This window comes from Syzygium oleosum, unplaced genomic scaffold (genome assembly GCF_021117445.2).
Source record: "Syzygium oleosum isolate NSW1041296 unplaced genomic scaffold, Sole_v2.1 Sole_v2.01, whole genome shotgun sequence".
Classification (NCBI taxonomy): Eukaryota; Viridiplantae; Streptophyta; class Magnoliopsida; order Myrtales; family Myrtaceae; genus Syzygium; species Syzygium oleosum.
In genome coordinates, this window is record NW_026607485.1 from 21738294 (window position 1) to 21750095 (window position 11802).

Here is an 11802-nt window from a genome sequence, read left to right on the forward strand (position 1 = left end):
TTCCACAAGAAAATTACGCACCATGGACTGCAAAATTGATATATATTTTTCTAAAATACACGATAGTTTATGCCCTTACCACAACTTCAATAACAAATGGGAGATGCGAGGACTTGGGGGCAAGAAGAAGATACGTGAATTTATGACTTACACAACAATAGGTTGTTCTCCTTCGAGCTCCGATATTACAATTAAAGAGTCTGTCAATTCAAGGGACAGGGGTTCGGACTTTGGGATTGGGTTAATGACCTGCAATTACGAAATGTACAAATTAAAAATCTGAAGCAGCTTTCATCTTCAAATACTAAGTTTTTACCTTCTTGTTGTTTTTCACGTAGCCTATGGCAACTTCGCACCTCAAGTGTGCCCTTTCCGAGAGCTCGTGGAACGATGGGTTCTCCCCCTTCTTCATATAGAGGCTGATATCCTGTCACAAGACACATCGTATGAAATTCTATTGGTATACCATGCGATAATTTTTAAGTGATTTCTAAAACTACAGAAATTCAATGCCTGGACCTTGGTCTTCCTCCTTATTATGCAAAAGGGATACTTCGATGTAACATGGGATTCAGAGAATTCAGAGGTAGTTCTTCGTTCATATCACAGATAAAACTGACCTGACAAGTCATCTAAGTTGCTCTTTAATATTTTAGAAACAACTTATTCCAGAACTAATTGGATAAATACTATCCCATTTTGAGTAACTAACATAGTACACAAAAGGAAATCTCTATTATCCCTTTTTTTATTTGGCTTACAGTGCAGCTCTGATGCATCATCACTTAATGCGGCAGTAGACATCTCTCGAGTCTAATAGAACAAAGACTAAAATGGGTTATACGGAGATCAGACTCTCAGACAGCAGCAGGGAAAGTATCTAACATATATGAAATCAGAAGACCGATAAACAAAATAAACTTAAGAGTCAAAGCAGCACGTACCTTAACATATATTTCATCACCTTCTGCGTCAAGAATGTCCTTCCATACCTCATTCAGCTCACTGTTCTCTGACACTGTCACACAAAGAAACAGTTCAATCACTCTCAGAAATTACACTCTATTTCTATATTTTCTTTAGATAAGCAATCAACACCAAGCACAGAAATAAAAGAGAATAACGAGAAGAAAAGGACCCTGGGCTGTTACGAGGCTCATTACTTCCTCAGCTGCTATATAAGTTAGGGATGGTTTAATTCTTGTAATCTGCAGGTATTCAAATACCGTTTACTTGGATTTCTATGAAGCACAGAAATTTTAACTTAAGGAGATAAGATGAGCCCACAGAAAGAAAATTACTTGTTTACCCAACTTCGAGTCAACAATTTCTGCAACCAGATTTTGTGCCTGCATTGAACTAACTCGTATCGTTCCTTTGTTTTCCCAATCAAATGGCAGTTAATGTGGTAAAACTAGGATACCGAAGAAAAAGTACATAAAAAAGAATATGTCACAAGACTGGATTAAAGCCTGAGAAGAGATACCTTCACACCGAGTTGATTGCAAATATTTTCAGCAAGAAGAAGAGAGTATGCAGAATGCTTGTCTGCCCTGGATGGATCTAAGAGAGAAATCAAGAAGAATAGAACCGCAACACAGGTCAGCAATCCACTCTATCAGGTTTAACTTCTCTAGTTAATTGAAATATAAGTACCTCCAACGAGCCATTCTCTATCAGGAATTACAGCAATTGAAAGGGGAATATTCTCATTCTTCTTGATTGAGTTTTGAGTTTTGATAATAGTCTCCTTTAAGGTATCATAGTCCATTGGGTTTCCAATCTACAGCACATGAGGAAAAGACAAAATGAAAAAAGTGAAATAGGAGACTTTGCTGGAAAGACAGAGTAAAGAGACAGGACAATACGCTGTGGGAGACCCTGATATTTTTTAGTCTGCGCTGACCAGTAAGGTTGCTTGCCTTTTTCCTGTCATTTATAGGCACATCCGACAATATTTCCTGCAAATATGTGTACAGAAATGAATGGATTGTAAACTGCACATCTAGGAACTTAAGCACACATCCATTCACAATAAATCAATGTACATGTCAAAAAACGAATTGCAAAATGAAGATTTTAGTTGTCTATTGCTATTCAAATTGGAAGAAGCAGTTCGCGGACAAAATCACACAATACCTAAAACATCAGGATCCACAGCACCTAATCCTTGACACTTCCGACCAAAAACAAAAAAATCCTTGACACGAACCACAAAAGAAAATTTAGTTTAATAGTAGATGTCGATGTTTTGAAGTGACTCGAGAAGCAACTTGTCAGTCACTTAATAATGCATTTTGGCAACCGTGTTTTTGATGGAAGACAAGTCATGTCATGCTTGATGACCAAAGTCATGCTCAGATTATAGCCTTTATTTGCACAGAAACTCATAATGAATGTCATATTCTGTGAGGTAAATTCTCACTTAAGAAAGAGCTAGTCAATGCCAATGCCTTAAAACAAAAGTTTGGTCTTCAAGTTTGACGTCAGCTGATTAACTTTAAGAAAATCTTAATAAACAAAATATGCATTAATCCTTTTCTGCAATGAGTGAAAGGTGCACATGATAGGCATCTCTTTTCTGGTTCTCTGAGTAAATAGCAAGTTTTTTACTTCGGCCAATGGGTAACAAGTGGACTTCTAATACATTTTCCCTCATCCATAAAATTTTAAGTATAAAAAAACCACGAGAAGTTACATGTCAAAAGTGCATGCTTGAAGCACATATTATGCGCAACAAGCTGATATTAACTACGCAAATCAAAAACCAAAACAAAATAATTGCAAGGTGATACGCTACACTGGCGTATAAAACCATACCACCACACTGCCAGGTCCAAGATAATTGTCATATTCAGCAATCATTTCTGCAACATCTGAACGCCATCCAAGCATAAGTATGCATTCTTTAGGTCCCCAACTACACTCAGATGCCTGTGTCCACGAGAAAGTAAACAGTAAATGAGAACGATATGTGAGAATGCTAATTCTCCGTATCTGCATGTTTTAGAAAATCCATACCTTTGAGCCCAGTTTGTTTGAACGTTTGACAATACGATCAAGCCGCATTTTTATCAATTCCAAGGCATGTGAATTATCGCTATTCTCTGCAACAACTTCCAGATTTTTATTGGAACCTACTTCTTCAGTGGCCATTGAAGATGCAATTTGTGGTTTCCTTTTTCCATGCACAGGGCCTATAAACAATATCTGGACAAGGATTGGTAAAAGAACTACATGAATTTGATCAAAGATGTAAACCTTTGATAATGTGATCAAAGGCTAATTAGAAACACTTCGGCCAATAATAAAATTGGAGGAAGCAATGGCTCATGAAATGACTAATTACTCCTTGAGAGAGAGAGAGAGAGAGAACACCATGATCAAGTTAAAAACTTTGAAGATCACTTAGCAGGAGTAAATGATATACAACTTCCCTTGGAAACATGTAAATAAATAATTCAACTGTGCTGGCGAGAAAACTTGGGCTTTTCAGGTATACTTTCTACATTATCTTCTTCACAATAGCTCTTCAATATTGGGGAAGATTCAATTTTACCCGGCTTTGAACTTCAAGGGTTTACACATTGCACCTTGAAATTCAAAAAGTGACAATTGACCCCCTAGAACTTTTAGGGTGTTATACAATGTATCCTAAACTTCAAATAGTGGCACCTTATTTAGTGAACATAATGGAATGTTGTGATTTACACCCTAAAACGGTGAAAAGAAGGGCTCTAAATTCCAGGGTGTCAAGTAAAGTTTCCTCTAAACATTGTGACTTTCATAATAGTGTGGCTGATATGAAAGAATGCCTCAACTGATGTTCACCATGCACAGCTTCTACAAGTACAAGACAAGCAACAAATATGCTGGATTGTGCGAGTCTCAAGAGGAACTTAGAACCAACTCATATAAGTTAATGTCCTCATTACTTTGTCACCGTGCAGCACAATCTCATCATCACTTGGATGGAACCGTATCTTCCCACTCCTATAGAGGCCACAAACAACTGCCTGCGCAACATCAACTGCCAAAAGTAAACTACGAGGAGCAAACGGAAAATAAACTATACAGGACATATATAGTTCAGCATATTCATGTAACCTCTTGAAATCCACGTCTTAACTGCCCATATTTCATGCCAACCAGATGAGGGAAACTGCAAAGATTAAACACATTTTCTGCAATATAATCAAGCAGATTATGTAAGTATTCTTGCAAGGGTTCCAACATTAAGAGAACAGCTAAGTTGTTTTCTCCTTACTTTGCAAGCATTTGTTCATTTTACAACAAGGCCAAAATAATCCAACAGAAAAAAGAGAATCCAATCTATCTTTCTCTAGTATCATTTTTCCAATTGGCCAAGTCACAGATTTTTATAAAGAAAAATTTTTATTGATGGAATGTAGTCTCAGTGGATGTAAGAGTTTGAGGAATATTAGTGCAGTACTTCGATAGTTGAGCAAGTGTCTATAGATCTTTATGAGCCCTTTTTGCCGAGAGCATTGAACAAATAACTTTGACGCAACGTTCTCTACAGGTGCCACCTTTATGCCTGAGACTGATTTTAAAAGGTCACAAGTATTGGAATTTGAAACCTGCGAGTTGAGATGATAAGCACAAGCGATCACAAGAATATTAACTTCCAGCATAAGGGAAAGCAAACGAAGATAAGCAACTTTGTTCTAGTACCTCAACAATGGTAGGCACTGATTCCATCTTTGGAATAGGTTGAAGCGCCAGCACTGACAAAAAGGCATCAGTATCAACTTCATACCTGAGGAAAAGGAATTTCAAATTAATTTCAGCTACAGCAACCTTCTGACCTTAGAAGAAATAATATATACTTTCTGTCATCTGCAGGAAAATGTGCTATTGTCTCCAAGACTTGCAAATGAGCAATCACAAGTTCTCCAAGTCATACACATAGATTTATCTGCTATTAAGGTAACCACCATCTACCTAAATGCCCACACTGCACTTCGCCTCAGCACAACCCCCAAAAAAACAAAATGCTCCTTTCACTCAGCCAGTGCATGTTCGTAAAATGTATAAAAAATTCTCTTCATTAGTTATTATTCTTAAAATATAAGAGCAAATTTTGTTCAAATTCTCTAAAATGAATAGAAGATGTGAAGAAACTGCGTATAGAAAAACTCCAAACCCTTTACTGCACTGCACAAAGCTAGCAACCAGTTTTAACTACAACATCCTTAGAATCACGTGTGTTACTTTTTTCTTTCCAATATACCATGTTAAAATGTGGTAGAGATCAGTTTGCCCTAGTTGAAGACACATTTTTCTTAGCAGGCTAGCACTGTCCAAGATGAACAAAATCTGCTTTAGGAATTGCGAAACTTGCATTGGCATGGGATAAAGGATCTATTGATATTTACATGCAAGCTTGAGGAGTTCTTCGTTATTCTACAACAGAAGTAAATTCCACCTGCAAAATGTATAACGAGGTAAAATTGCATGGTACAATGCAGGACAAAACTTAAAAGCATCTTTCACAAGCCAACTGCTACAGGAACAGCATTTTCCTTGCTATTAATGCTTCAGTTATTTGAGAGCACAAAAGAACAAGAATGTACAAAAGTTGCTATTTATGTTCTCACCGATCTCCCTTTGTCGGTAGTATAATAATGGCACGAGCCTTACTTGCTGCAGCTCTTTCGAATGATTTTGTTAAACTAAGACTGCAACTGTCAACAGAAAAGGGAAGAGAGTGAGAGCTTTGATATACAGTAGCCTCAACAAAGAAAAAAGAAAAAGATAGAACACAAACAGAATTGCTACAAAAAAAAAAAAAAAAAAAACTAAACAGTCATTGGATGCAAGTCAAATGTTGCGACCTGTTTATGCTTGAATTATTAAAGAAGCTATGATTCAGTTTAAAACTTTCATTGGACTAGGAGAAGCCGGGACCATGTTTCCTACTTCGCAGATATCATATAACTTCAGGACAAACACTGACCAAATTGGATAGGCAACTAAGCTGCCAATAAACCATACAACCCCTTTTCCCTGGATCTTGGCAAGGCACCCCTTTGTTCCATTATAAGATGAGTATACCTCTTGGTGAGGACATCAATATGACTAAGATCTTTGGCAATACTGTCAGCAATCTTGTCCATCTGCTTTCTCGGTAGGTCAGACATTAGAAGAATCCTCTGTCTCCTATTGACAGATGACCAGCAAAAACCACAGAAGACATCAGAAAAACAGACCGTACTTGCATAAACTTATTCAAACTTTAGACAAAAATTACCTAGCCGTAGCAGTACCTAGGCGAACAGCAAACTCATGATACTTATTAAGCTGCTTTAGTATATATCCAAGATGGCTATTTACTCCGCATACAATAATATGATCACTCTCTAGAACTTGCATTTGTGCTCCCTCTCTGAGTTTTTGCATATTATTCTGTAGATGACAAAAATTGAAGAGATCAACCTTTAGATTGAAAAAAAATAAATAGTTCTCTTTCATTTTGCTGGAGGTTACCCTGAATTGCTCCGTCATAGTGCTTAGTAGGCGAGAATAAAATAATATTCCCCAGATAGCAAGTACAAAGCCAATAACCCTTTCGAAACGTGTTCTTTGCTGTAGTTCAAATAAAATCCTTAGCACCAGATATAAATATAGATCATCGTAGCAGTATGAAGGTTGTAGTAACCTATAACTCATGGAAAACACCGGAAAATGCAACAGCACCAACTCACCCTCAAATGAGTAGATGATGAGCACAAACATGCCCATGCCTCCCAAAAGCAATCCTCAAGTGGTTCTTTACTCCCCCTTCAATATAGAAAGGAATGACCAATCAACCAACAAATCAAAGATTCCATCGATGTACTCATCTATTCCTTTTGCTACTTTTCTCTCATGTTTACAACTTAAGCCACTATTTCAAGATCTGAATCTTTTGTCGGTTCTATTTGCAAAGCATAAAGCATGAAAAGTAAGCTCCATATATGTAATTGCCTGAAAGGTAAAGATGATGGGTTACCTGAACTTAAAGAATAGGAAGCCACCAATGACAACAAAAGAGAAGCATGCTAACAGGAGCACTACAAAGAACCTACAGCCATTCATGAGAAATGTATCAGTGCTTTATGTGAAACATTAGAACATCATGCTAATGCCATCTGACTGTCGACATAAATATGCATGATAGTCCGCCAAGTGATGATGCTAAAGTGCATCAGTATCAGAACTTTACAATCAAAAGCCTGATCTTAAATTTTTATTTATGCCATCATACTGTAGATAATACCAGTTCTAGAAGGCGAACTTATCTTAACTAGGGTTGAAGTAATTGAAAAGTAAATAAATTATCTGAACATGATAAAGTCATGTCAAGCTAAGCTACCCCAGAACTAAAGTTATAAGCCAAATGATGCTCTTTTATGTCAAGACATAAATTGTTGAAGTTATTTCCAAAGACGAAACAGCAATGCTAATACCCTCCCTATTATTAAAGTGACGACAGAATACCTATACGGATGCATGCAGCGCCCGGACAATATTAATTTGGGAATAAAGAAAGAGAAACGTATGTGTTCGTCTCAACCCTGTTGTGTGCTAAATATTGCAAAGAAGGTTTGTGAGATGTTGATTTGGTCACTTTCTAAGCTACTGACGCTTTAAAACCAGAAAGCAAAATGAAGCAACCAACTAAAGCTCAGATACTTTCCTTCATTTGATATTTCAATCCCGGCTAACTGCGGCAACATCCAAATTATCCAATTTAAAACTAGATCATATGCTAATCATGAAGTGTGAAGGACATCTTCCTTAAATAGTTGACACTGCGATACTTCACATAACAATAGCAAGATACATTGCAAATTCACAAATTTATTGGTGATAACATCGCGAGCTACTTCTTGGGAGAAATTCACTAATTTGCTTTATTCAAGGCAGGAGATTTCTGTCTGTGGATAAGTTGATTGATCTGCTGTGTTATGGTTATCTCATAACTGCTATTAGTACGAAGTAGCTTTACTAATTCTTTTTCATGTTACCTCACATGGCTGTAGGATTTTCGAAATCTAATTGATTTCATTTACTGTCAATGAATTTATCCGTCTTAATAATTGAAGCCTTCTTAGATGAGTGCAATGAAACAAAAATCGACAGCTCAAAAGTTGGCCAAAGTCACTAGAAGGAAAGAAGTAATTACAGCTTCACGTATCAACTTCAGAGAGCACCCCATTCAGGAAACAAAAATTATCATCATCATCTTGATTCAAGCAATCAACTTGTATATAGGGATGAAAAAGACAATTCGAACAAGTACCAACCATGAGGAACTGAACAACAGGCCCTAACATAAACTAAAGATGAGTTAGGGACATAGAGGCACATAGGGCAAAAAAAAGGCAGCGACTTCACCTACGTGGCAATGTTTAGCTCAAGTTGGATGTTGAACAAATATATCATTTGCACTGAAGATAAGTAAGGGACATACTGGTACATAGGGCAAAAAAAAGGCAATAGCTTCACCTACGTGGCAATGTTTCGCTCAAGTTGGATGTTGAACAGATATATCATTCGCGCAAAGTTCCATCTGATGTCTCCAAGTGAAGGCAAGGACACATCCAAGTTAAGAGGCATGGGTTTATTCAAGGAGTTAGATATACAGGCGAATGGAGCACCTGAAGCCAGAAATTTCGGAAAAAGATGTGGTAGGAGCTGCTGAAAAATCTTTGTCAGCGTGCAGGCAGAATTCAATTGGGACAACCTGAGAAATGCGTACAATGACACAGTACTCATCACGGATCTAATGGGGGCATCCTGTGGAAAAAGTGAGTTATGTTAGACTTCCGTTTTTGACAAAAAGGAATAGTAATACTCTAATCAAAAGATCGGTTTGCTAGTTATTGGTGAAGCATATATGTCACGATATGCAAGATTGGCCAAGGCAACTTAGTATATATGGAGTCTTTATCTGTAAAAATTCGACACTTGCCAAGGCTCGTATAAAAAGAATTTCGGCCAAGGTATAGCATTAGACATGACAGATGCAAAAATTCAACATATATGTCACGATATGCAGGTTGTAATTTAGTTCAGAAAAACAGTTAAAGCTAACAAAAGTTCGTAAAAATTAATACTTCCCAAAGAAAGGTTTTATTAACACCATACAATAAAAAGGGCAGTGTAGATAACACTAAAAGTTGTACACTAAGAGCAGAAACTTCGGATTTATGAGAAGTAGGAGGATACCGAAAAACACTATCCTTAATTTACTATTTCAGACTCCAAAATAGAACTGATGCATTAACCTCCATATAACTCGAGATTTCCGAGATACTTGAAAAATGCAGTTACATCTCACCTGATAATCCCTATTCTGGTCCATTGCAAAGAACTTTGCATCAAAATTGTTCCTATTCCCTGAACACACTCTGAAGTCCACGGCATCCCCGGTTCTCTGGGATCTGGCATCCAATTTCCCTGGAAAAAAGATTCGTCCGTTAAGAGATGCATAAGACTTGGTAGAAACAAGGGCATATGAGATAGATAGCGAAATGAGTATGCTAAGAATGTGGCCAGAAGTGGATATGAAAGTTTGTAAGTCAACTTATTCACATTACTCAAATTGATGCAGATGGCAGATAATGACTTCATTCCAGGCTTCTAGCATAGAGGAACAGACCTCAACTTTTCAAAATACAAAAATAGCAGTGATGCTCGCAGCGGCTGCCCCCACATAAATGAATGCAAACACATGACTCAAAATTACTGTCAATCTGCTAGAATATCTGGAGGTTCAGGGGAGAAAAGTGGTTCGAATTCACTATTCCGTCACATAACATCGAGTAGTTAAGTACTTCTGTCCCACAGCCACAGGAGACTGGAGCAGAGATAGAGGGACAGAGTCCTCACAGTCGCACCCTTCTGACCTGACCTGACCAGGTGTGGAGAACAGGATAACCCACAATACAACTGGAGGTTTTACCAAATTCCTGGACCCGTCAGCTTCCCCCTAGCCTCTAGTTCACAAATTGTAACACATGAAAATCTCTTATCAGGCACACAACCCTTTTCCTGCAGAAGTCCAATTTAGATCTTTTGCTCGGTAGAACATTAAATAAATGGCAATCGAGCGATCTTTCTTCAAATGGGTAAAAAGGCTTCGAAATACCAAAAAAATTTCTTATCTTAAGTCTAACTCAGTAATGCATGCAAAACTGGATACAGTTCACAGCGTCAACAGAGAGACCCCAAACAACTCACCTTCCTCGTGCCTCGTGGTGCCACGCCAACAAAAAGCCGCATGCTCGGACCACAAACATCGTATCTGCATCACTTTGCTGGGAAAAGGAAAAAAAAAGGCGATGATGTCAGTGTCAGCTTCTCAAAAAGTCCAGCTCCACCATAAACAGCAATGCTGTCACAAAGAATATACCACGAGACTTCTTTTTGCACGTAAATTGCCGTCCCATGGATCTTACGGCTGACATTAGGAGCGAATAACGAAACTTCTCTCTACATTCATCGTGGTTTAACTAGTGCTCTCGATAGAGCATCGCGCATGAACTTTGCGGATTCTCCGAAGCAATTAATTTCAAAAGAAAGAAAAAAATTAGAAATCTCGAATTCTCTTGCGCGCCAGATTCGCTCATCGATCCTTCGCCGGTCAAGAGCATTTCAGACGGATCATCCGCAAACTACCGGTCCAATTCCAAACCGAAAAAGAAAAACCGCAAGGAAGGAAGAGTAAAGAAGACACTGCGGGGAAGAACATCAAAAGCACTTGTCGTCTCGTCTCGTTCAACCGAGGATCGCAGAACAAGCACCGATTCCGCCAGCATCATTGAATCAGCGCTCCTCAGCGTCGCCTCGTGTTCATCGCTCGCGGATTCTCGGAAGCGAATCAATTCCAGGTAGGACCGCAACCGGTGATGCGAATCGGAGGCTCCGCCCTCGAACTCGACGACGGAAAAACGACGCGCGGGCTTCAATCCGGAAAAGGCAAAATGTGGGCCCCTACTGATTAACCAAGGCGTCGCGTGATCTCGCCCAAGCGAAGCCGCTCAAACACTTCGACGAACTCAACGGAGAGCCAGAGAGACAGAGAGACAGGGAGACAGGGAGAGAGAGAGAGAGGGATGAGCACCTCGGGGGAGGAGGATCACGGCGGAGGCCGGGGAGGCGGGGAGGCGGAATCCACGGCCGCGAGCTCTGCAACTGGCTGAGCAGCATCGCTCTCTCTGCGCGCGTGTCGCTGACTGGGAACTGCTGAAAGCGAAGAAGAAGGGAAGAGAGAGAGAGAGAGAAAAGCGTGAAGGCTTTTCGTTCCTCTTTGTATATTCTTCTGTTCTTCTTCTTCTGATGAAATCTGAAAAGCTGGGCCCCCACCCAGCTCGTGCTCGGCTTACGTGGAGCGAAGGGCGTTGTCGTCATTCCCTGTAGGCTCCAGATATTATTTGAGGCCGAGATATGCATAACTAATAGATAAATAATCGGGAAAAAAAAAAATTCGGTAGCCACGTTCATCGCAGCCGGATAAATTTTTAAAAAACTGTGGAAAAATAAAATCAACGATCCCGAAGGGACGACTCGTAGTACAGATATAAAGAAAAGGAAGGACGACCAGCAAGTCAACCATCCAACGGTTGGAAAAATTATCCCAAAAAAAATTTTAATTTTATTACATTTTAGCCGATTCAATTCTAAATTTTGTTAATTTTCACAACTGAGTCCTAAAATCTTTTCACATTTTACCAATTGAGTTTATCGAGCCAGTTTTGAACGACGAGGGTCGCCGGGCCTCGCCTACGGTTG

At 38.9% G+C, this 11802-nt stretch overlaps 1 protein-coding gene across 4 annotated transcripts; it reads right to left on the reverse strand.

Moving 5' to 3' along the window:
- LOC115692440 (putative ion channel POLLUX-like 2) lies at positions 1-11313 on the reverse strand. 4 transcript variants are annotated; one of them, XM_030619281.2, is made up of 24 exons: positions 11135-11313; positions 10252-10328; positions 9350-9468; positions 8519-8805; positions 7016-7087; positions 6729-6804; positions 6511-6609; positions 6275-6429; positions 6079-6183; positions 5622-5708; positions 4696-4780; positions 4454-4601; positions 4108-4184; positions 3936-4016; positions 3022-3210; positions 2821-2934; positions 1869-1961; positions 1657-1783; positions 1487-1563; positions 1302-1349; positions 1139-1208; positions 945-1018; positions 317-427; positions 1-249 (listed from the first exon to the last, which is right to left on the reverse strand). In XM_030619281.2, the coding sequence occupies exons 1-24, from the start codon at positions 11218-11220 to the stop codon at positions 148-150; spliced, it is 2559 nt and encodes an 852-aa protein (XP_030475141.1). In that variant the 5' UTR covers positions 11221-11313; the 3' UTR covers positions 1-147. The 4 variants fall into 4 exon arrangements, with proteins under 4 accessions (XP_030475141.1, XP_056172070.1, XP_056172075.1 ...); XM_056316095.1 differs by lacking the exons at positions 9350-9468; positions 10252-10328; positions 11135-11313 and having other exon boundaries at positions 8519-8578; positions 8667-8804; XM_056316100.1 differs by lacking the exons at positions 8519-8805; positions 9350-9468; positions 10252-10328; positions 11135-11313 and adding an exon at positions 8480-8502.
- Positions 11314-11802: the final 489 nt, after the last annotated feature.